This window comes from Stegodyphus dumicola, chromosome 2, assembly GCF_044657685.1.
Source record: "Stegodyphus dumicola isolate Sdum_Otavi_A_Nest chromosome 2, ASM4465768v1".
Taxonomy (NCBI): Eukaryota; Metazoa; Arthropoda; class Arachnida; order Araneae; family Eresidae; genus Stegodyphus; species Stegodyphus dumicola.
Genome location: NC_140769.1, coordinates 102,223,475 through 102,250,475, shown reverse-complemented (window position 1 = coordinate 102,250,475; position 27,001 = coordinate 102,223,475). Strand labels below are relative to the sequence as shown.

The 27,001-nt window shown below is 35.6% G+C and overlaps 1 protein-coding gene across 1 annotated transcript in view; it reads right to left on the bottom strand.

The window, feature by feature from the left end:
* LOC118205639 (neprilysin-2-like) overlaps nt 1–27,001 on the bottom strand; it is a 161,792-nt gene that overhangs the window by 120,813 nt on the left and 13,978 nt on the right. Inside the window, exons 3-5 of the mRNA XM_085810971.1 lie at nt 18,620–18,715; nt 11,675–11,836; nt 1,193–1,276 (exon numbers count right to left, since the gene is read on the bottom strand). Of these exons, the coding sequence (XP_085667097.1) occupies nt 1,193–1,276; nt 11,675–11,836; nt 18,620–18,715 (342 nt within the window). The remainder of the gene's footprint in view (nt 1–1,192; nt 1,277–11,674; nt 11,837–18,619; nt 18,716–27,001) is intronic.

Here is a 27,001-nt window from a genome sequence, read left to right as displayed (position 1 = left end):
ACTAAAGATTTTCTGGCGGACAGGCAAAGCTATAAGACCTAAGAGAGCATCATTTCTCAGTTTTTTAGTTCAGAGTTGACTTCGAATTATTAAGACATCTTCGTGCGAGTTTTGTTCTTTGGATGCGCTTTGCGTTGTGTTTAACGGGATTAGTAGTTTGAAGTGATAATTACTAAATTGTGCTCTGTCCTGCTGAGAAGAGCTCTGCGAGTGCTTTTGTGGAAAGTTTCAGAACTGTAAACTGATTCTTTTGGGAAAATAAATTTTATCAAGCTATCATCAATTCTGTATGTATTCAATCCATTACTAACCAATACGCTCGCAACAGTATCGCATAAATAGCTTAATACTAAATACAGATTAAAAGTTGATTAGCTTGCATGTTAAAAATTTAGCCAATTCTGGCAAGTGACTAAAATTTCACTAGAAAATTGTTCCTGAAATGTCCCCCTGAGTACTATTCTGGGTTTTGGTAAATGATTTTGTATTTATTAACGCGTAGGAATAGAGGCCAGAAGCTGCAGTAGCTGGAGATTGGTAAGATATACACATTTAAATATTTGTATATCTGAGACCCCCAGAATGTTGTGGATAATTTTTGTTCAATTTTAATTTTACTACATCAATTGTCTCAGTACTACGTCAATTGTTTCAGTAAATCTTTTAATTAAGGTTACCTTTTCTCTGTGCTCCTGAAATCCAAATGTCTAGGAAGTGTGAACAGAGAATTCTTCTAAAACACAGGAATGTTTTGTAAAGGTAGTTTGATACCTAATTATATTTAAATTACCCAAAAAAAAACAGTATGAGGGAATTCACTGTCAAAAATAAATTATGGATCTGCAATGCACTTGTATCAATTTATAACTTCCCTAAAGATATTAAAAAGAAACGCATTCTGATAATTTCTGTCATATATATTGCCAAATTAAAAGAATAGATATCGAATTAAAAATTAGACTTACGGAGATCCGTGGAGGAGTCATACATTTCTTTTGTCATTAGAATATAAAAAACAGTATAAAAAAACAGTATGGGGGAATTCACTGTCAAAAATAAATTATGGATCTATAATGCGCTTGTATCAATTTATAATTTCCCTAAAGTTATTAAAAGAAACGTATTCTGATAATTTCTGTCATATATACTTCCGAATTAAAATAATAGAGATCGAATTAAAAATTAGACTTACGGAGATCCATGCAGGAGTCATACATTTCTTTTGTCATTCGAATATAACGCTTTGCGTTGGCTGGCAAATTCCGCTCTAAGAGATCTGAAAACAGAAAGTAAATAAAATGCCAAAAATTTTAATTATATTCCTTATTTCCTTGTAAGGAATTACATAATTATAATCTATTAGGAGATAGTACTTTATACTTATTTATTTATTTATACTTTTTATTTTTTCCATATTTTATTTGTTTGTTTCAGATGGATTCCGCACTTGATGAAATGTACGCAAGTCCATCAAATATTCCTTTTGCCATCTTTTCCAAAAAGAGTCCATCAAATGTTGACGATTCTTCCACATACGATTTAAATTTGTTTCAAGATTTGTGGAGCTGGAAGGAATAGTAGTTAATTTCTATCCTATGAGGAAGTGCGAGGGTGTTAAAGTCATCTTTTATTCCGTATTCGTGGACAATCGGTCTACTGTTAAGAGCGGCTTCAATATCACATAATACAGTGATCAAACCAGCGTCATCCAAAAGAGCCTTACCTAATGTTTTTCGAAGGCATCGCTTAATTGAGCCTATCAATCTTTCCCACCATCCTCCCCACCAAGCCGCTCCGGGGCGAAAAATTTCCATGCTGTGGTGGGCATAAAACTGTTGTGCCTTGGCAGAGGATATAGTATCCCACAATAATTTCAGCTCTTTATCCGCAGCGCAGAACGTTGTGGCATTATCAGTGTACACTGTATGAGGAAGTGAACGTCTAGAGAAAAAACGTTGTAATGCAAGTAGGAAGACGTCAGCACGCAGATCGGAAACTAATTCTAAGTGGATAACTTGAGTTGTAGCACATGTGAAAATGGCAATGTAAGCTTTTGTAACGGAGTTATTATTTTTTACACAGAGTGGTCCAGCAAAATCAATTCCGGTAGTTTCGAAAGGAGATGACTTTTGAATTCGCTCAGCTGGTAATGGAGCTTCTATCTGTTCACTTCTCTTTGCTTCAGTACTTTACATGAAAGGCAAGTCTTTATCACCTTTTAAATGGCTTGTCTTGCTCTTAATATCCAATATTCTGAACGAAGCTGAGAAAGTACAATCCGAACACCGAGATGATGCATTCGTAAATGTGTTTGGCGTATCAGTAGGCTTCTAAAATGATGAGAACTGTTCAATAATATGGGATGTTTTTCAGCGTGAGATAAATCAGAAAACTGTAGTCGACCACCAAGAAGTATAATATTGTTCTTGAAAAAAGGGTTATATCCTTGATTTCTTAGGGAGTGATTTTCCTGTCAACAGAGCTTCATATTCTGAAGGAAAAGATTCTTTCTGAACGGTCTGTATCCAATAAATACGAGCTTGATTCAGTTCTGTGGTATGTAATTCACCCACTAACTTTTCTTGTTTCCTACAGTTGTGAATAAAGCGAAGAATCCAAGATGTTACAAGGTAACAATCGAACGTAAGAACTGTAGTTTCCAGCCTTTATGATTGGTTGAGTAGATACGATGTGAAGGGTCTGAACTTTTTCTTTCTTTGCCTCGAAGTTATGACTGTAATCTTTAGAAATAGTATCAGAATGAGGCCAATATTCTAGAGATTTGACTAACTACGGAGGGCCGTTCCACCAGATTTCCAGGTTTTTTAATGTTGATGGTGAAACACCTCGAGAAAGTTTGTCTTCGCCAGGGCAATGTCTCCATTGTGAAGGATTGGTATAGGAAATAATATCTGTTACTCTGTTGCTAACAAAAGTTTTCCATTTGTTGGAGTCACTGCGTATCCACCCTAAGACAACTTGAGAATCACTCCCCAATGTTGCATTTGACGAACAGATGTTTGTTTCAGCACAATAAATGTTGCAACAATCGTGCTCCCATCAGGGCCGCCAAGAGCTCCAAGCGAGGTAAGGTAACTTTCTTTATAGGAGCTAGTTTGTTGCGACTACACACTAAATTCACATTCGATTGGTCACCCTTAAAGGTAACAATGTACAAAACTGAACCATAGGCACGTTCAGATGCGTCACAAAACACATGAATAGCAAAAGGAACATGTGATGAAATCCCTATGCATCGAGGAATTTGAAGGGTGCAAATATCATCAAGTTCTTTCACAGCTGCATACCATAAAGTTGATAAATTAGCAGGTAGTAATTCATCCCACTTGATTCCAAGAATCCATGTATCTTGGAATAAGATTTTCCCAAGAATAGTAAACGGTGAAAAAAGGTCTAACGGATAATGAAAACTAGCAATGCAGCAAAGTAACCATCTCTTTGTTAGTGGTTTGTCTGCAAAACCACAGAGGGAAGTCTTGAATGCATGCTTCAAAGTATCAGAAGTTGTATTCCAGCCAATACCTAAGACAGTTGTTTCCGTTTTGTGAGATTCTTCATGTGTTTGTAGTACATCTTTGAGTTTCAAAGAGTTTTTAGCCCACTTTTTTATAGGCAATTTTATTATAGCCATTAAATTCTTGATCTCGTGATATAGCTAATGCGTGATTCAGTTTCCATACTAGCAAGAAAGTCATCCATATAGAGATGTTTATATATCATTCGTGCAGCAATTGGAAATTCTGCGATATGTTTAGCAGCCAATTCTCGTGTCGCAGCACAGAGTAAAAACGGACTGCAAGTAAGGCCAAATGGTAAACGAGTAAATCTGTAAACAGTTATTTCATCTGTAAAAGTAGTAGGTTGAGATGAATCAGATTTTAATTTGTACCAGAAAAATTTTGTGACTTCCCTATCTTCTTTATGTAGTGACAACTGTAAAAAAGCTTGCTTACCATCACATGTAACAGCGAATTCATGTAATCGAAATCTTAACTGCAACCAATAGATTCAGGAAGAAGATTCGGGCCAGCTTCCAAGGTATCGTTCAGTGAAATCATTCCTGCAGCATGCGAGGAAGCGTCAAACACAATTCTCCACTTGGTTTCAGATTGCGTTTTCTTTCGTACAGCATGATGAGGAAGGTAATATACTGGCTTCTCATTGTATTCATCTATGGAACAAACTTCAACATGCTTTTGTTCAATGTAATTCAGCATGCATTTGTCATATTGTGTCTTTAACACATCACTAGATGCAAGTCTTTTTTGAAGAGAATGAAATCTGTTTTCCGCTATAATTTTGTTTGTAGGCAAAGGTGGGACCAATGGTTTTCTAGGCAGAGACACAATTCTTCGATTGTCTTCAGTGCTGTAAGTTTTGTGAAATTCTGATAAAAGTTCTCCATCTCGAGTAGTCATTCTTCGTTTCTGCGCATCTTGTATCCCTACGGAGTCTAATTCCCAGAAGCGACGTATCTGATCATTTGATTGGAGCTTCTGTGGAAACAATTCGCCAATAATGATCACCACCAATAAGTATTTCTATGGGCAGTGAAGAGTCGTGCGGTGGATCAGCAATTCTCAATCTTTTCTTCTGAGCAAAGTGAACTATTTCTAGTGGAGCAGTAGGATGTGTAGTATAGGAATTGGAGCTTTCAAATGCGGAGATCAAAAATGCTTGGCTGCTCCACAAACTTGAAAGCGACAGTTGAACACATCTACGTTGTTCTTGTGAAGTAAAAGATTCAAACGCTTGAACTGAAAGTGAGGCAGAACTGACAACTTTAAGCTTAAGGTTTTCAATGAGGTTTGTATGAACAAAACTTGCTTGGCTACCACCATCCAAAATGCAGCGTGTTAATTTAGTAATGCTTGTGTGGCCAGTAACATACACACGAGCAGTTTGCAAAAGTGTAAAAATTGTTTTAGGAAAGGTTATGTGATTTACAGCACTGTTAGTTATCCGCAGTTGATTGTTTTCAACAGGAGAACAAATAGAAACATGATGCCTTTTCTTGCATTTAGTGCACCATGCAGTATTTTTCTTTTCTTTGAATCTGTATGACCACGGTTAGTACACAGAAAGCATCGATTTGAAGTTTTAAGTTTCTGAACACGAGTATCATAGTCTGTAACAGTTTTACAATATTGAGGCCAATGCCCTGTAGTATCACAAAATGAACAAATGGTGAAATTTTCTTACGTTTATTTACTGTTTTGGAATTGATATTAAAAGTTTCTACAGTGCACTTTACGGTGTGATCAGAAAAAGACGTACCTTTAACTCTTTGTGCTGCAACTACACCTTCCACTTCTTCTGCCGAGAACTGCATCAATCTAGTAATATTACCTTCGTTTAGTTTTTCACGTTTGGCATAGATAATCCAGCGGCAACAAATATCATTGGGGAATGCACGAATAATTTTTGGCACTAGGATTCTACCGTATGCTTCAATATTTTCAGCCAGAGCAGTTAAAGCTTGAATTCTTCTGTTACATTCTATGTAAAGATCATCATTTAGATGCGTAGGAGATGGGTCTTGAATAACATTTAAATGTTCTAAGTAATCTAAGTGTGATTGGATAATTCGATCTTTATTTCCATATCTTTCCTCCAACAATTTTTTTGTTCTTTCATAGGTGTCTCCTATTACACTAATTCCATCAACAAGGCGTTTAGCTTCACCATCTAAATAACCTCTGAGAAAAACATGTTTATCAATAACAGAAAGATGAGGATTGGCATCTATAGAAGATTTAAACTGTTCCCAAAAACATTGCCACTGTTCAATTTCTCCTGTAAATGACTGTAGTTTAATTTTGGGCAATTTAACTGTATATGGTTGAGTCATAGGTACTGTAGTAGGAGGGTCGCCAAATGTCATCGTTAAATCATTGGTATCCATATTCGAAGCAGTAACATTATTTGTAGTTGATGATTATTTATTTTGCATAATTTTTCGTGCTTTGAAAATTGTAGATTCACCAGTATCTATGTAGTTTTCACACTGCAAATTATCATTTTCATATTCATCGTCAGAAAGGCATTTGCGAATTTCGTTATCTATTAGTTTCATATCATTTAAAGCAGTTGTTAAGCGATTACAAATATATTCAACTTTCTCAATTGAGAAATCATCGTTCAAAGTATCAATTTCAGTAGAAAAGCAAGAAACATTAATTCGCACGGCTATCCGCTTTCGTTTCAGTTGGGTCATTTTGTCTACAGCTTCACCGGTCGGCGCCATTGCCCGAGTAGTAGAAAAGAACAAAAACAAAACTAAGTTTTAAAGTCGGAAGTAAAATAATTCATCAAGAATAAACCAACAATAGGAAGTATAAGTTCAAGGTCCTGTTTCGTAAATGGTTTTTTCGGCATCAGATATTAGGCGATAGTATTTTATACTTATTTATTTCCTAACATAAACATGAAGTATAGAACAAGCAAAAGAGATTTTATAAATACAAAAACGTAACTGATGCCATTCACAAAAAGGGTAATGTTATTTTTAATAGTTCGCTGGCTTTGCCGCAACATAATCATTGATAGCTAGGTTATAAAAGGTACTTATCTCGCCTTCCTCACGTGCCTTCGTGGTGTAGTGGTTCTGCACGCTGAGCCAGTTTTCCAGAGATCCGTCGTTTGATTCCCGGCGAAGGCAATTGCTCATTTTTCATCTTGCCTACTTCCAAAAAAAATACCTAATGTCTCTACAAGGTTAACAACAATATTTCTATTCAGTTATTAAGCATTTACCTGTATTATAGAAAATTCCCAATCGATGTAAAATATTGTTGCGTGCGTACGGGTTCGTTACGAAATAAAAGCACAAGTCCGATGAAAAATGAACAAAAAAATTTATTATTATCACAAAATTCTTAAATTCCCTCAGATATTCTTTCAGTTTTACAATATCTCACGTAGTTATCTTATAACTACTCAAACGTTCAAAAGAACTTAATTCAAAACAGCTAGAGAAAGCTAATCTGCGAATTCGCTACAGTCAAGAAGAGCAGTTTTCTAAGCAACAACAAACTAAGTAACTCCTACAAACTGAGAAGTTTTCCTCCTTTTATAAGATTTTAAAATCGCGCGCGAGAATTTTCTAGTACTTTCTCGAAATCAAAAAGAGATATTTATTAAATGTTTCATGCACGCGCTCTTGTATTTTCCATTTTCGGGCTTAGCTTTCTTTTAATATTCGTCACGCGCTGCACTGCGCGGGAAATAAAACCATTTAATTTATAATTCAACTAACATAAGCTATTTAAATACCAAATCCGTAACAATATTAAGAAATTTATCCAAAAACTACGGGAAAATTTAAAAAAAGGGTAGATTAATGTTGTTTTTAGTTTTGTAAGCCAAGGAAACAGTTTGTTAGTTAAAAATAAAATTTAAGAATTCAGAAGTTAAAAATAATTAATGTCTAGTAATCCAACAGGGGAATGATTATGCTTATGTGGCCAAGACATATGGCCTTAACAAGCTAATTCTGTAAAATATTTCTCCCGCCTTCTTAGCATGCCTTTGTAGTGCAGTGATCAGCATGCTGGATGCGTATTCCAGAGGCCCATGGTTCGATTCTGACGAGGGCGTTGCTCATTTTTCACATCTTCTGCTTCCAAAATACCTAATATTCATCAAATGCTTTATAAGATTCTAGCTAAACTCACTTTACTTTTGCTGGCTAGATCTTTATTTGAACTGTGAAGGGACTATTCGGAAAGTTCAAACTGTATCAATGGCAAGACGTGGTAAGAGTAAAAAAAAACCTTCTTATTCAATGATTTAGAGACGGCACTTCTGGTACTTACAAACTTACCCAATACTCAACTCAGAATATAAATATAAAATTAAAACTAAATTAAATACACAGCCAAAGCTGCACAGAGACAATTAAAGTAAGTTAGCTCTTAGACACAACCGTACACAAACGTACACAAACCGTACATCGACGTACAACCGTACATCGATGACACAACCGTACATCGACGTACAGAAACCGGCAATTAAAATGCAAGGCCGTAAAATACACTGTTTATCATAAATTAAGGAAAAATCACAAAAATCAAGATTACTGAAAAAGTTACATATAGAATTTAATGAAATTTACCCACGATATACAACACATAGTAAGGTATCAAATAAGATATATAGAATTTAATGAAATTTACCCACAATTTACAACACATAGTAAGGTATCAAATAACATAAAAAGAAATTACCACACAAATATGTTAGTATAGAAATTAGCACATGTATAAAATGAACAAATCGAAGGTGTCAGTTTGCTACAGGAAAAGTACCTTCAGTATGGAATATGATCGCCTCTAGAAGCAATACAGCACATACAGCGATGTATGATGCTTTCAATTAGGCGGTCTATCAGTTCCATGGGAAGCGAGAGCCATTGCTCTTGCAAAGCAGTTGCAAGCGCGACAAGGGTTTGAGGGGGACGGATTGAAAGCAGCTAGAAGTCTCCTTAAAGCATCCCAAACGTGCTCGATAGGATTCAAGTCCGGGGATCGAGCTGGCCACTCCATGCGCATAATTGTTTCCTGTTAAAGATAATTATCTGCGATGCGAGCCCTGTGTGGTTTTGCGTTGTCGTCGTGTAACAGGAAAGCATCACCTATTGCCCCGGCATATGGGCGCACATAAGCATCAAGGATGTCACCTCTATAAATCTGAGCATTCACGGTTCCCCTTGGAAAGACATGGAGGTCTGTGCGTCCACCCAAAGAGATGCCACCCCAAACACAGACACTGCCTCTTCCGTATGCATCTCTTTCACGGATGTTTGACGGATGATAACGGGTTCTAGGTTCTCTCCATATCAAATAACGCCAACTATCGCTTTCTAGACTAAACCTGGACTCATCCGTAAAGAGAACTGCCCTCCATTGATCAGGCGTCCAGTGGACATGTTGTCGTGCCCACTGAAAAAGGTCCCTCCTATGGCGTGACGTGAGCAGCACACAAATGGCTGGTCGCCTCGCATACAGACCACCTTCGTGAAGCCTTCTACGCAGAGTTAACATTGACACAAACCTTCCGATGGCTGCAGCAAGTGCCTCTAGTCTCCCAATGGCTCTCCATCGCAGTTCTGCAGGCAAATGATGCCTGGAGGTTATTGTTACGAATTGGCTATCTCAGATTTCTGATGTCACTGTCACAGTGAAATATATGGGCTTGCTCTCAAAAATGAACTTTTATGTTCCTCGCAGATGACGTATTCTGAAAGCAGTGCCACTAATTTGCATATCACAGTTTTACTCAGCTACTCTTACTTGGCAACATATTCAAATTTTACACGGTTTGGCTTATTTTTGATGGAGTTATCGCTATTTTTTGTAATTTTTCCTTAATTTATGGTAACGAGTGTAGAAAACTTAAATATCACCGAACATTCTACCTTACTTTGGATATCACGCGAAACTGAAAAGCATTCTGGCAGGAAAGGAGGGAAGATAGAAAAGCTAAGTTACTGAACCAAACTATTTAGTTTGAAACTAAAATAGCGTTCCTTACAGCTTCATAGTCTCATCATGTTAATAACAATCAGCTGAAGTCCGCTAGGGGGCAAAACAGGAGATGAGTAGAATGAAGAAGGCCGTGTCACATGAGCCAGGCAACTATCAGAGTAGTTAAATGTAATCAAAGAGGAGGCTTTTCGGAAAACAAGAGATAAATTCAGACTCGGTAGCGAAAATGCTGTCTTTAAGGCGATGCACTGCAAATGCCCTGATGGCAAAATTTTGCGGAGGTCTCATTGTTTTTAGCATTTTAAATCATATAGTTGCTTAATATGTAATTTAACATTCTCTGTGCATATCCTTAAAGCCAGTTTAAAATTAACTGTGACTTAAAGTATGCACTTTCGAACGAATGACTAAAAATTAGGTTTTTTATTACGTCTCGAATGAAAGTTAAATTATTTGAAATTTAGGCACTGAGAGTGTGTTACAAATAAGACTAAATTATGACCTTAAATTACCACGCTCAAAAGGACTTCTAAGAGTCCTGAATTCTGACTTTCTGAGGTATTTACAACCACTCTAGCCTAGCATTTTCCATTATTAAATGCTAAGTGAAATATGATTTGGAATCTGGGATCACAGTAATGGTTTGGACTGCACCCAAAGGTGTGAAGATCTTGTGTGAAGATCATAGGTTGCTACAGTAAAACGGTAAATTTTCTGTTTTCCTTTTTTCTTTTTTAGCATCAGAAGTACTCTCGAAACACGAATTTTGTCCATTTCACTTTTGTGTCTCACAATCACTTTTCAAATAGTTGCCATTAAATATTACCGCCATGTATTATTTAAAAAAAATTACATAACGAAGAAATCTGCATGAATGTATGTATGTTTCTCGCACTGTAGGAAAACGACGGCACCTACAGCCATCAAATTTTTAATATGCGTAATATGTGCCACCTGATCATGTGCTCCTCGAAACCCGAATTTTGAATTACCAATTTGTTTTATATTTATTTCATATTTTGTTCTGTGGAGACATTAGGTAATTTTTGGAAGCAGAAGAGATGAAAAATTAGCAACGCTTTCGCCGGGAATTGAGCCACGGACCTGAAATACCGGCTGAGTGTGCTGACTACTACACCCCGAAAGCACACTAGGAAGGCAAGGAAGTCGGAAGAAATACCTCACAGTGCAAAGTTAACGACGTTTTAATTAACAACTTCAGCCATTCGAAAGTGAGAAGTGGTATCACCGTTCGAAATAAAACATTATTTCCTGCTCGCCAGACAGAAAAATATTTTACATTCAGCAAAATCTAAAATATTTTCTTTCAGTTTTAATGAACAAATTTGGCTGTTTGAAAACGATGAGTTGCACGCCCAAACGCCAGATTTTCCATGTCTCAGCCTGTTACCATTCAGTAAAGCCTAAGATATTTAACTAGAAGTAGATTTAATCTAGAAGTTTAATGAGTAACAAACTAAGTGAATCAAAACCAATTAACACAGTACTTAAAAGCATTTTTTCTTCTTTTAATATGATTAATTTAAATAAAAATGCTTTAAAATCATGAGGTTTCTAATCATAAATATTAAATACTTTATTAAATGACACTAGATGGACTCATTATATACTTTTTTCTTTTTTATGATAACTATTATAGGCGGCTGAACGCACGAGCAACCAGTTTTTGAAGAAATAATAGAACAAATAAAACAAGCAGGGGAGCCCTAACATTCTATTGGGAATTCTAAAGATATGTTGTTTTTAAGTATTTTGTATTTTTGCTGTTGAATTTTATGCGGCGTAAATGCGAAGAAATCGATGCTTAATAATAAAGCTAAAAAGGCAAAAAAAGAAAATGTATAAGCAGGAGTGAGTGTAAGAGCAGACTGGTAATTTGTGATGTCAGCGAGATCATATAAAACCTCAAAAAAACCTTCTGGTAGAAGGTTAAAATCATTTAATTTTTTTTTCCGTGTGTGTGTGTGTGTGTGTGTGTTTTCATAAAGCAATACGAATATTCATCATTATATCGAGAAACGAAATGGAACAGTTTTCCAGTGCTATGAAAAAATTACAGTTATACTGATTAGTCTTGTTATACCAGTATTATCAGCCATGCTTAATATCAAATTATTTCCAAAACTCTAAGCTTATTTTCTTACCTTTGAGCTGGTGTGGTACATCATCCTCAATTTCTGAAAAGACGGAAACGTCATCTTTGCCCGTCGGAACGGTATGTCTTTCCTCCCACCCCCCGCATGCGAATTGGTAGAAATCATCGCAAGGATCCACAGATTCATCTAAATTGGATGAGATCTGGGCAGCTAGAAGAGTGGAGAGAAAAATCTTCAGCAACCACAAAAGGAATACCTTCGATCTTCAATAATGATTCCAAATTCTAAAATACAAAAGAACTTGAAATTTCCAAAAAGGCTAGAAAAAAGACGCAATATTTCTATGAATGCCCTGTACTTAAACAGTAAATTTAATGCTAAAATGGAGAATATTCATATTAGAGGAATTTATGTGTTTGTTATTTGAATAGTTTGTGTGGATCTATATTAACAGGAAGGAAGATAAAAAGAGAAAATGGTTCTTCTCTGCATTTTCAAGAGAATAAAAATTAAAATAAAGGAGCTAGACGGCTATACGTGCCTATGAGAATGTATGTTTAATAATTACAAAATTAACTCATCCAAGCTATTTATAAATTTTCAGAGGTTTCCTAGCCGGATTTGCATGCATGCAAAACACAGTTAAACGTATATAAAGTGAAAATCACGAACTCAAATTCCTCAAATGCAAAAGAAATTTGCACAGAACTACAGAGTAAAAGGAAGAATAAAATAAATAATATATATATATATATATAACTCGACAGAACTAAAATTTCGGATACTTTTATTTGAAGATATGCGCTCGAAATTGTGATGAATTAAAACAGTAAAGCTTTCCAGGTTAAAGTGAAAACATTTAAAAATTCCCGAATGACAATACCCACTTTTACTCCGAGCTCATTGGAAAGAATAAATGGCTTTGGAACAATACACGTTCGATTGCTGACGTAAACATATATGACGTAACACAGACGTACAAGGCAACATAAAACGTAAACATAAGCATACAGGTGTGATACACGCAGACACGTCCGTAAAAAAGTTCAGACGTAAACACTTTCATTGCAAAAGACCAACGGCAACACAAAAGACGAGAGGGAATAAACTCTTATTGGAATTAATAAGCTTTCAACGTGTACAGAGTTTCAAGATAGAGCCATATCTCCTTAACTTGGCAATTTCATGGCCACTACGATCTCCCGACCTCACTCCGAGTGATTTCTGGTTCTAGGTGGTTATCTGAAATTTACGATGTATTCATCAAATCCACGAAATTTGTCAGAATTGAAAGATGCCATAAAAAGTGAAGTTATGCAGATTCTTTCTGCGATATCACGTTCATCACTGTCAACAATCTCCTTCCCGCATGCAATGCGTTATCTTCTGCAGACGGGCGAGTTGAAAACTTGTAATCCCTTTCTTCTCGTGTGCTGTCATTGGTCCTTTACTATGCTTTTCTTTGCAAATTTTTCACCCCAGCTGTTTTCGTCAACGTGTATCATTCCAATGCCATTTATCACTTTTCAGTGATCTGATCTATTTGCACAGGAAAAAAGTGGATGTTGCTCTTCGAAAGTTTCGAAATGTTTTCATTGTAACCGTAACTGTGATAGCTCTATTTCAAATATTCACAATCTTAAGCGCGTACCTTCAAATAATTTTATCTGAAATTTCATTTCGATTCGTTAAGCGGATAGATCACTAGGAATTCATATATCCAGGAAGTTTTCTTATAATCATGCTGTGTATATGTATATATATATTTTTAAATTCAGTGCACAATTATTTATTCATTCAACATTCATTTTAGTTTATATACATTTTGGCATTTAGTGTCTAAATAATACGTGCTAAATTTTCGTGGGTTTACCCACAGGATAGCAGATTTTTTTTAAATTTAATCAGAAGCATAGGCGGAAAGATTCCACCTCTTCTGAGATTTTATTAGCTTAACAACGAGAAGTTAAGTAAATTCGTTTGTGTCTGCAGTAATATAAACTAAGTTATTAAGATTACGACCTACTAATTTCACTGTGTTCGAAGTATTCACACGCATTATCGCTTTCAAAGTTTAACTTTAAAAATTCCCATACCCACTGCCAGACTCATCATTTTCAAATCATTTAAAGTTTCTCATCAAAACACTGCAAGACTGGTTACTTAAAAAATCCATCACTCACCTAGGGAAGAAGACAGATTCACTCCTGTCCTCAATCTTTTCCAATGATACTCTCAGCTTCTCATCGTAACAATTGTCTTCATAATGGTACAGCACTAAATTAATTTTGAGATTTAGTTCAATTCAGTCTTTGTGGGTGTGTGTGCTAGCTAGTATCCTAGTTTCTTTGTGCACTGACACATTTGACGATCATATTTTAATATCGACATGTTCATTTTTTTTCCTGTATATGGTGAAAATATGTCTGAAGCATAAGACTGCGGATCAGCCAACTTTTGTTTCAAACTTAATTACTTAAGCGTTATTATTAATCAACAGTTATGCCAACATCGAACAACATTTAACAGATGATGCTAATTGACGATAAGATAATTTATTTTCAACTTTATAAAAGTGAAATTGACATCAGTGCAAGTTAATCATTTAAAAACACACGTTTAAGAACTGGACTTCTTTACACACTATTACCTGTAGGAAAATTTATGTATTTAAAAATAATAATTTTGCTTCTTTTAATTAACAATTATGCTAAAAAATTTGGTTAGAAAATTTATATTAGAAAGGGCGAATGTGTGTGCTATGAACGCAAGTCAGCTGTTCAGTATTCATGTTTACAGAGTGTTAAGTGTTGCCATATTTCTTTTTTATGCTCGTTAAATTTTGGAAAACAGACGAAATGGTACTTTAATGTATTTAAAATAGTGAATTTTCAGATTCCATTAATACAATCCGTAGGATATAATACGCCTTATTATTATGATCTAACTTTAAAATTTGTATTTTATAAACTATTTTAATGTTAGTTTTAAGACATTTTAAGATTATAAGATGAATAAGTTTTAAGGCAAGAGTTGCCTACTTTAGTTGCTGTTTACTTTAGTTATTACTAGCAGAAGTACCCGATGGCAGTTATGTTTGAGAGCAATGCATTTAACAACAGAAAGAACGATACCGTTGTAATCCCTCTCTAATTAACGATAAAAAAAATACGATTCATAGTCATGCATTTTTCAGTCTGATGCGATATGGAACCCACATAAAAAATGTCGAAAGAAAAATAATCTAATTCTTTCTCTCATTATATCAGCAACAATGGCATGCTGGTTTTAATTATTTTCGTCTTTCTAATCAAATGGTCGTAAAAGCTTAAGTTCCACCCAATGTTTCACCTATATTTATTTTTAGTCGATTAAAAGTGGCAAAAAATTATCATAATTGATCAGAAATCAATAACGCGAGCAAACAAACATTCTTCTTTATATGTATAAATTTTGTAAAACTTACAAACTCTAGGTTTTGAAAGGGAGCAGTGGCAACAACTTTCTAAATAAAGCAGATTTCCATCTCCAGCTTACGAGATTGTTGCCATTCGGAAAAAAGAGGACGAAAATTACCGTTTTTCTGTGTTTTTTATTAATATCTCTGACTTTAACTATTTGGGGGGAATGGATATCGGCCTTTTCCAGGACCCAGTAAAGAATCGTAGAAAATTTGGCGACGATAGCTATAGTAATGACTGAGTTATTAGAGGACAAACACACAGACTTTCTTCTTTATATTTATAGATTAGTGCAAAGAAACAATTTGCCCAGAAGGAAATTTCGTTTCGGCAATAATAGTTTCACTACAAGTGTTGTTTCACTTTTTAAATTGTTGTTTTATCGCCCTGTATTATATTTAAAGAAATTAAATAATGAAGAATCTGTATAAATGTGTGTATGTTTCCCGCACTGTGGTAAAATAAGGGTACCTAGAGCCATCAAAATTTGAATAACGTAATCCTCCGGCGAATATGGCATCTGGAAGCTCAAATTTGAAATTTGGAATTTGTTTTATTATCAATTTCACATTTTGTAAAACTTTAACGAATTTTTGATTAACAAACTCAAGGATTTCAAAGCGAGCAATGGCAACGTTGTACAGAAAAAACATTTTTTTATTTCCAGCGCGGGAGATTGTATATCGGAAATTTTAAAGATATGCGCATTTTAAAATTATTTTGCGATATTCCTCTTGAACTGAATTTTATGGTTTAAATGCTAAGAACATGATATTTAATAAGGTAATACACAAAATGCTAAGAAACGTCCTTTTGGACGTAATTTAAAATCTGAAATCTTTCGGATTTTGTTTTTTACTTTCTGTACGAAGTAAAAAGGAAGTATTGTAATCGCGAAAAGTTTCAGGCAACATATTTCAACGAAAATATTCATTTTGACCGCTATCAAATGCAATTTAACGATGCTTTTGCGTGATATCTGTACGTAAGGACAGAATAAAAGCCTCTTTTCCTCCAAAAAAATTATAAAACTGCTTTAGAATTAATTCTGAAGAGAATTTTTCGTGGCGTCTGTACGAACGTATGTACGTACGTATCTCGCATAACTCGAAAACGAGTGGCCTCAGAACGTTGAAATTTTGTATATAGGACTGCTATAACTTGTAGATGTGCACCTCGTATTTTGGTTGCAATCGGCCTCACCAAACGTATATAAATATATTTATATATATATCGACTCTGTTACCAGGCTCAGTGATCTCAGTTTCTTTACTCTTATATGTTTGTAAATTGTATATTTTTTGCTTTAAAAATGATTGAATTATGTTGTTTTTATCTTCCGGTTAAGGTTTTTATGCCTTTAGGAAATCTGCAAGCAATATTTGGAGAATTAATTAATAATTTAAAAGCTGTTTAAGTGCGGTTAAGCCTAATTTTTAAATAACATGGTGGACATGTTTGTTCGCAATTGAAACACCGGAATAGCAGATTTTTTGCCAATCTAGAGAGACTAGGCTTTGCAACAACAAAGATAACGCCTTCATGTATTATCGCGAATTAAATCATGCTTAATCCTTTCTTGAATTTTTCGAGGAAATAAGTGTTTAAGATTTACTTCGTAAATTTTAATGCAGATATTTTGAGTTTTTATGTAATTTTGCCTTGTCGCGAAGTGAGAACTGAATTAATTGAATGAGAAATACTAAATCGTCTGTGAAAAACTGTTTCTTTTCTGTTTTGTTTGCTTAATTTCTTTCATAGATCGTTTTAGCTTCATTATAGTATTTGAATAGAACATGTGGCAACGATAATTCTTCAAATGATATAAATTTTGTGCATTCAGAGTGTCGTTATAGTGAACAAATATAGTGAATTTCAAAGAGTGCATTTATTCTATTGTGGTTTATGTGCTGTCGACGAAGTAGATTAAATTCAATCCAATCAATTTAAATGAAATTCAAGAAAAAATGCGTATAATTTAATATTCCGTACAAGGAAGTGATGTGGTGTACACATCAGATTTTTTTTTAATTATTATATCTAATAATAAAATTTAGCGTTAACAGTGACATCAGCCTCTTGGGTAATATGATACAGAAAGGTAAAGAGGAAAAAAATGTGTGTGGTGGACATGTAGCTGCAGTTGGGGCATTCCAGAATAATAATTACGTATTATCTTATTTTGTAAAAGAAATACTCGAAAAAAAAGAAACATCAATAATGTATTTTATTTTAAATCTTTTGGCTCTCTTTTTTTCGTTGCCAATCTGAAGTGTTACAATATGTTTGTATAACTTCATCACGTTAAGAATACAAAAAATATTAAAAAACATAAAAATTATACTTAAAAATATGCATAGGTAAGTAAGAAAATAAAAACTGACATCTTGATATCAAACTGCTACAGATGCACTCCGCTGATCAATGTTTACTTTTAGAAATAGTTTTTAAAAAATGAGAGAAATAAAAACTACTTGAGACAGACCATTGAACAGAAAAAAACCTTTTCTCTCCATGAGATCGACAAGAGTTAACATCAATAATAATATCTCAAAACAATTATTGAGACAGATTGAGGATTGAAAACTAGAAATGGACATTGTACATGATACTGGTACGTTGGTTGATCATTTTAATTTTAAGCATTATTCAATTCGTTAGAGAATCGGGTTGATTACCATTTGGTACTAGTAGTCTCAGTGACGTTTTAATACTTATTATGTTATCAGCAACGTTATATTATTTGCACGGATAATTTAGGCATCTTAAAGCAAGACTTAATACATTTTTAACAGAATAGTAGGAAGTACCAATCATGTAATGTAACTTCGTTGGACATAATGTAAACTAATGCAGAACAAGGACTAAATGATATTTTAGAAAGTAGATTGAAATATAATCAAAACAAATTTTAATTCTTTCAGTCTGTAATTTCTCTAAAAATTGTAGACGAAAATCAAGAAAGTTTCAAAATGAAATAACGAACATTTAATAGAACATTAATAAATAAATTTCACTTCTTTCTTCCATAGAAATGTACTTCAGTTCTTTGGTAGCAACATAAATTAATCTTAAATATGATAAAATTTAATAAAATATGATTTAAATATAAATGAAATTTTAATTCATTTTAAATTTCTTAAAATATTTTAGAATGAATTAAAACTTTAAATTTCTTAAGATATTTCAATACGTCAGCAAAATTTAAGTTATTAGTTCTTATTAATTCTGTTGTTTTAGGCTCTAGGTCTCAAATAAAGAAAAAATATGCTCATTCAAATAAAACATTCAAGTTTCTGTAATCGACCATCTCTCCAGAGTAGTCGATGTCAAAGCGAATACTGTCGGTGTCCTACTACTACGCGAGAAAATAATACGTCCATGTAGCTATCTACAAACGGTAGCTTAAAATGAACAGTTTCGTTGCAGGTATAACCCATTTTTAACAATCAAATATTTTGCTAAGAGGTGAGCAAAGAACATTATGTCTTTTAAAGAAACATCTGATAATAAAATCTCAAATTCACTTCACCTGTTTGAAAACATTCGGGTGTTAGACACAGAGTGCAGTCCGAAGCATTTTTAAGGAAATTATCTAGCCGACGCAAATCCACTAAGATGTCAGCATCTGGAAGAGAACATAATAGATATTAAAGTTGATGGTCAAATATTAACCTGTAGACAGAAACTTTAGCAGTAAAATATAGATATGTTTCACAGTTTTATACCTATTTCTATGCTGTAAATACTAATAAAAGAACATCAACTAATTTTAGCAGCTTAAAACTCCTTTCTTCTACTGGCTTCTGCATTAGGATGTATTTGCTAGCCCATCAGAAGGGTACCCTGGAGCCTTTCATAGTATTTAAAAATTATGTGCAATCGCACAGTCATTCGAACGGACGAAATGGGAAAGAATGTCGTAAGAATGCCAAATTTGAAATGAAAAATGAAGAATTTAATGCATAGGATGAGATTTGAGATTCCTAGTTCCACATTCTGTTGGCGTAAAAGTGCAAAACAAATTTGCAATAAAACACAAGAGATATAATGCAAAAATATTTATAGAATAATAGTTGATACTCAAAGTTGTCCGGATCAAGTGAAGAACTCTTGATGCTATAGTTTCTAGATAAGTTCTCTTCAACTGCGCAGGTAGTCTGCATGAAGGTCTTACATGATATTATAAGAAACGCGATCTAGAATAAACTGACTCTGGGGCAGAATGAAAAACATATAGGATATATACAAAATTACCAGTGCGCATTGTGGTGAATAGTTCTCGGTCGTTAGACTATATTTTCGATTGTCGGATCATAGTCGATAATTCGTGTAATTGTTGTGTATTGCGAAATCTTCATTTTGCTGAAGAAATTATACGCTGTAATGAGAATGTGATTGTACGCTGGAAAAGTTCCGACTTTTAATTCGGTATGTGTTTGGGAATTTCTCATGTACTAGGGAGTGTTAACTACAGTACAGAGAATTGTATTTTAGAAAACTTTTAAATTTTTACTAAAAGTTTTCCCAGCAGCTGGAAAGGCAGGAACTTCATATAAAAGTACAGTGTGAATTACTAAAGCTACAACTACAAATTTTATTGCGATTAAATTCTTATATCAGTGCTCAATAAAGATTGATGGTTAGCGCTGAACATCCTGGAATGATGCCAATATTCTTTCAGTGTGCAATTTCGAAAAAGAAGCAGTTTCTCATGTAACTGAAATTTATTACGGAAGCGACAATATGTTTTACTGTCCTATGCCCACATAAGTTTTATCAGCAACCAAAATGGAATAAAAAAATGGCTATATTGATACGAAAATTTATGTAGGAGTGAGCACTAGAAATGACAGCGTTATGTCATGAGCTTGAGATTATCTAAATTTGGATACATCAAATGACAGAATCTCACTAACGGGATTGTCTTACCAAAAAAAAAATCCTACGCATTAGAAAAATTTGAAGCTTAAGACTCTGTGAGGTAAAACCTTTTCAAGATCCATTTGAACAGAAATTCGAATGATAAGTAGAAAAAATGAGAAAGCATACAGACTGTATACTCGAAGTACCTAATGAATACCTCGGTAGAAGTGGTATTTATAAAAGACGGATAGTGATGTCAACGTTCAAAAAGCTTATTTTTTTTAATTCTCAGAGTAGTTTACAATTTGAGAGATAATAACTTTGTTGTAGAAGTCTACATTAAGATTATAACTATTTCCTTCATATGCATAATTTTAAGTCTTTGTAGATTGTACCTTTCTTAATGACCAAAGGAGCACCAGTAATTTTCCAAAGAAACTACTTAATTTCAAATGTTTGAAAAGTTTCAAAAGTTTTTATCGCTTTCAAACCTCCAAGCAAGAGATGCAAATGTCAGTTATGGACTGATGAAGGAGATGTAAATAGATCGCTTTCAAACAACATCAGATGCAGACATTTGGAGAAAGAGGTTGCCAACCGAGTTGCCTTTTGGGAATTTTTCTTAGAAATATAGTAGCAATACAAAAATAGAAAAATGTCATTCTGCGTAAGAAGAAGATTTGGTTAATAGCCTGAATGAGACACAAGCCCTATTACTTCTCTTCCTAGAATTGACGGGCCGGGGCCGAGCGGTAAAGTCACTGAGTATTGGGATTTCGATTCAGCTTCGAATTCCGGCGAACAGGCAGATTGATTGCATGGGAGTTTTCGTGCTTTTCCCCATGTTTAATGTGGATATTGTTCTGTTCTCCTCAAATCGAAAGCATCCTTTCTCCTAGGCAGATGGCTTTGAATTTCTTACCCTTAACCTAATTTAACATAACCGAGAATTTCTTCAGAAATCTGGGGAACAGTCTTTCGATGATCTTCGTTATTAGTCTATCTCCCTTTTTCTTAGTGCTTTCTGTTCATCAATGCATATAGAAGTCTTTCACTGACATATCCTCATTTTTCAACCGCTTGTATACCTGTGATTTATTCAAAGTATCGTCTGTAAAAGTTTAACAAAGCATAACACGATCTCAGGTGTAGAGTTATTAAATAAAAATCCAAGATTTAAAACGCAGTGAAGAACATGCATAAATCAGCCTCAAGGAATACAGCCTCCCTGTATTCAGACTGATGCCATTTAATAGAAAGGAGAAGGAAATCCTCATCTAATGAAGCCTAAAGACACGATCTTTAATTATCAAACGCACGCTTTTCATGCCTATTACTATTGGGTACCCTTAGGTACATATGTTAATGCTACTGAAGCGTTTTTATATGTACCATCAAATGTGACCGTATAGGTGCATCACAGTTGGTGGTCAGGATGTCATCGACATCCTGACTACCAACTACTTATTAAAAGTAAAGACTGAAAACGTCCAGAAGCAGCTAGTCCGTAATATTAACAAAGTGGGGATTAAAGTCGTCCGAGTAAGGCCTAAGCGCTCCCAGGAACTATTCATCAGGTGTAGTGAAGACAGACTTGGACAAACTCAGGACCGCCATCAGTGAAATTCCGGAATTAGATAACTCATTAAGTGTAAGTGTGCCCAGACCACCTAGGCGTACCATAATAGTCTTTGGAGTGCCACAAGACAGTACAGCTACAGATATCACAGAGGCTTTCTCCAATTTGTTCCCAGGTAACACGAAAGAGATTATATTCCCTATTCGTTCCTACCCAAAGGAAGATAACACCTGACATTGGCTAGTGGTTGTTGCAAAAGAACAGGCCGAACAGTTATTAGAAAAGAAAAGAATCTGCATTGGACTTTGTGTCTGCAATTTCAAAGAATATCTCCAGGTGAAGCGGTGTAACAACTGCCAACAATTAGGGAACTACAGACGTTACTGCAAGTCGGATACAGCCTGATCCAAGTGTGGCAAAGGACACCCGATAAAAAAGGGCGGCTCAATTACCAACAACTGTTTGAACTGCAGCCTCGCGAACAAGAAGCCAGGTAGCAACTTCGACACACAACATCCAGCAGCGCATCGAAATGTCCATGTTACAGACAAGAATTGGCGAGAATGAGATCAGCAAAGGAGTGCATTCAATAACAGAGAAGGTTTACAGCAGAGATCGGTCCAACATCAAAAAGAGCACCCACACTCAGTTTCATGAAAGTGATGTCCTCCAGTGCAGCAAACCCGGCACTCTTACAAAAACCTTACATGAGGGAGGGCAAACTTCTTGGCCAACCTTCAACAAGTAAATCCTACGCCTCCAGCACGGGAATGGCAGCCATTTTGTATATCGGCCTTCTAAGTCCATTGCTTCTGTATACGAAAGATTACACAGTAAGAAACTTGATTGAATCCTCCAACATGAAAATAACATACACTTGCGTTTACTTTCCCCCAAGCATGCAAATTGAATGCCTGCTGCAGGAATTAAACCCAGCCTTACTACGTACATTCCAGAATACCATAATGGCTGGTGACTTTAACGCCACCAACCCCTTATGGAAAGCACAAAAAGAAAATCGCAGAACGCAGAAATTGTTAGAATATGCGATAGCTCACGGAATGACAGTAATAAATAAAAAAGACTCTCAACCAACATTCGACAATGGAAAAGCAAAAGGCTGGCCAGATATCACATTTGTCTCATCATCAGTGTCCGCGGGGAGCGGGGAACAACTGAAAGATAATGGACATACCCTCTCTGAATGACCATCGTATAATTCAATATGAGATCAATAGTAGACTCACGTACCTAACAAAAAGACGTTTCAAGACCTGTTACGGAAGGCACAATGCTTTACAATTTTACCTCAGGCCATGGGTGAGGGAAATCTTGGAACAACTGGATAACTGCGACTCCCCGAAGAAGCTGGATACTACATATGCCTTCATCATAACTAAATTAACTCATCAGCAAGAGCTTCCTACAAACTTAGAACTATTAAGCCGAAAACATTTACATCGTTGTGGAGCAACCACCTCAAGGAAAGAAGAAGCAAAAAAAGAGCCCTGAGAAGACAGGTGCAAGCGAAGAATGATAAAGAACAGAAAATATTAAGTCGGTACTCTACAGGAAGGAAGTAGCTCAATGCAAAAAAAAAACAAATCAAGGCAACGAAACAAGAGTCATGGCGTAAGCACTGCAGTAACGTGCCAGCAACCTATGGTACATTACAGCAAATAGCCACCAATAAGGTTTTTCAACCCCTACAACTTACCGCTAAAGTAAAACAAGATGCAAAAAGCAAAACAGAAGCTCTAAACACTATCCTAGAAACAATTTTTGTTAAAGACAAGGTGAAAATTGATTTAGTAACTCCCACAGATATAAGGCAGAAGTTTAATTGGAAAAGCAGCAACAGAGATATTACTCTTCCTACAGACCACGAAGCTCATACTATCATCAAAGCCTTAGCAGACAAAAAAGCACCAGGTCTCTAGGAAATAGATAATACTATTGTTAAAGAAATTCACAAAGAATTCTCAGGGTTGTTTTCAAAACTATGCAGAGCCTGCTGGCGACTCGGACATTTCCCTAGAAGCATGAAACTAGTCGAAATAGCGCTCTTTCACAAGCAGGGCAAAGATTCGTCAGACCCAGCATCTTATAGGTATATAAGCTTACTGCCTTCAATCAGTAAGAGTTTAGAAAAAGTAATTCTACAGCGCCTTAATTTCCACATGTACAGGAACAAGTCTATAAACGAAAAACAATATGGCTTCTGCGCAGGAAAGTCCAGAGACAATGCCTTAAAACAACTACTAGATAACATAGAGCATAACAATGACAACGATTTGGACACACTGGTTATATCGTTGGACATCAAAGGGGCAAACGACTCGTTATGGTTGCCAGACGTACTCGAATGCCTAGACACCATGAAATTCCCAAAGGAAATCCTGAATCTTATACGCAGCTACTTGCAGGATCGTTGGATACAGGTTACAACGGTCAATGATGTACTCAAAGTCAAGTTGGAAAGAGGCTGTCCTCAGGGTTCCTGCTTGGGACCTACGCTTTGGAATATTCTAGGGAGCACAGCCTTTGTGTTCTATGACCAGCAGCAAGGAGTGGATATCCAGGCGTAAGCGGAAGACTTTTTATTGGTCAGTTCTGATAGCACGGATACTAGGTTAAAGACACAAAACGCGATCAATATTTTTGCAAGCTGTGCAAATCAGCACAAATTATATATCTCAGCAGATAAAAGTAAACAACTGTTTATATGTAGGCATGGAGCGCGAAATAGAAATCCCAACAGCAAGCTAAATGGAGTCTCTATAAAAGAGGTCACCGACCTTAAATACCTTGGTATTATAATTAAGAATAGGCTTTCCTGAGTATCTCACATTAAAGAGCTTAAGCAGAAAATAAATCAGCTTTGCAATTCCATGGTTAGAACAACAGGACCTCATTGGGGCACTCCAATCACTATGCTCAAAAGCTGGTACAGAACAATCTCAGCAAAGATCATATTATATGGCGCTTCCATATGGTGAAGGAAGCTTACCGCCCATATGAGGAGGCAGCTACTCGCCATCCAAAGAATGCAACTTTTGATAATATGCAAAGGTTACAGAACATCCCCAACTGCGGCACTGCAAGTGCTGGAAGATATCCCTCCACTGGATCTTCTAGTGGAGAGAGAATCACTATTAGTAAGGACATTGCGTCTGGAAAATAACCTCTCTCTGTGGCAAAAGACATTCTACCACAAAGACAATGAGAAGCGCAAGGCGATCATGCTTAGACAACCTGCAGATACAGATTTATCCCACACAATACACCCAGTCAAATGAGAAAGCATTAGCTATCTATACACTTGGCTCAAAGAAGAAGGGCATAGGCTGCGCCTACTGTCTACTCCAAGAAGGAGAAGTGGTTAAAACTTGGGAAAGACACTGGCAGACATAAATACCGTCTTTCAGACGGAGCTTCTAGCATTAAAAGCAGCCATCAATATGGCAAAACATCAAATTAGGAACAAAGGTCAACATATATAGCGACTCTGCCTCAAGTTTGGAGTCCATCCGAGGGCATAAGACAAGGAGTCCTTTGGTGCAAGATATACAGAAAATTCTTCTAAGGATCCCACGAGATGACAGACCTATCCTGATCTGGGTTTCAGCTCATGTGGCAACGAAGCGGCGATCTTGCTTGCGAAATCAGCAGCCAATGACTCAGTAGACTGAAAAACGCAGTAAGTGTGCCACAGTCCTATTTAAAAAAAATTACGCTTAATAGCCTTTTACAAGAATGGCAGAAAAGATGGGAAAGGAAAAACATAGGGATTAGAACTTACAAGTTCTTTTCGAAAGTTACATGCTCACTTAAAACATACAGCGGGGCACAAACTCAATTCTACACTGGCCACGATCCCTTCCCACATTATCTTAAGAGATTCGGCAAACGAGCATCAGAATTGTGCGAATGTGGTGCGGTAGGTGATGCAGATCCCTACCTCTTCAACTACCCACAAACCGATAAACTGCATAACTGTATTTAAAAATTCCAAGCAGTGAATACTGGCTGCAGTGGGTGGAGAATATCTGCGTCAACAAGCAGACGAAAACTAAGATAGAGGAGGTGATCAGGCTATGCTCAGCAAGGTACTAAGAGATTCTCCCCTCCCTTAAGAATTGTATCTTCGCTGTATAATTTTAAAAGCAAAACAAAGTGCTGGGGACAGGCCTTACAAAAGTGGAGTACAATGAGCTGACAACTCGCAGTTACCGGAGCAGCAGATTAGTGTAGTTGACTCTTGCAGTAATATCCAAGTAATAGAACAGTAACAAAGACACTCCCTTGATAGGTACTACAACTTTAATAGCAGTTGCAACGTTTCCAAGCAATTTAGCTGAAGTACCAGAAAATTGAGTCACATAACTCCCTACCCAATTTAAGCCAGATAGTACTAACAACTGAAAATCAACATTAGAAAAGTAGATCACCCCGTAGAATAGTAACAGGACTGTAAGAGCAAAAACTATTGTAATGTAAGCTTGTTACTATCCATTTTGTATGTACTTGGTTAAAAATAATATTGTAAAGGAGTTAATCATGACATTGAAAATCCATTCAATGTGTAAATGAATTACAAGTTTACCTTGATTATCTCAGTAAAAGCACTGTAAATATGAATTCGGATAATGTTTAAATGTGCACATAACTGTCATGATTTTATATAGCTATCACATGTAACTTGTACAAGACAATGTTTGTAATTAACATATCTATGCTTATACACAGGCCTTGTATGACCATGTAATATCTAGATTTATATTTTTATACGGAAGAAATAATCCCTTCTGTCAGGATGACTATTAACACTGTAAACCTTTTACAACAGAGTCAGGTCAGTGATTATCTCAGGCGGCGCTCAGTATAAGTCCGTGCATCACACTAATGATGACGGTATGGCCAAATGACAGTATAGGTGCATCACATTAATGAACTTGATGAATATCTTACTAGGGCATAAAGAAGTAATATATAGATAGATCACTTCGTATATAAAGGAAGGTGGACCATTGCCTGGTGGAGAATGGCCGATCAAGAGACAGTACCCATGCCGACAGAAACTGAGAAAATAAATTAACAGTTTGCAAAGAACTGAAAAAAGGCATTAGATGTACAAAAAAATATTTACAATTCATAGATTAGATGCATTCCACTAATAACATTACACATTCAAAACCACCAGAGGAGATGGGTCGCATCAGGTCGATGTGAGTATTCTTCGAAGAGAAAGTAAACTAAATTATCATTTTTTATCATATTATAAGTACTATTACCATTTATGTGTTATACTAAACTAAACATATTATGTATACTAAACTAACATTTATGTGTTATACTATACCCTTTATGTGTTATACTTGTTTCTGTATTATCGTTTTGTATTATTATCTTGATATAATGTATACAATATCAAATGAAATTACAAGCAATGATAGGCTTCTAAAATTT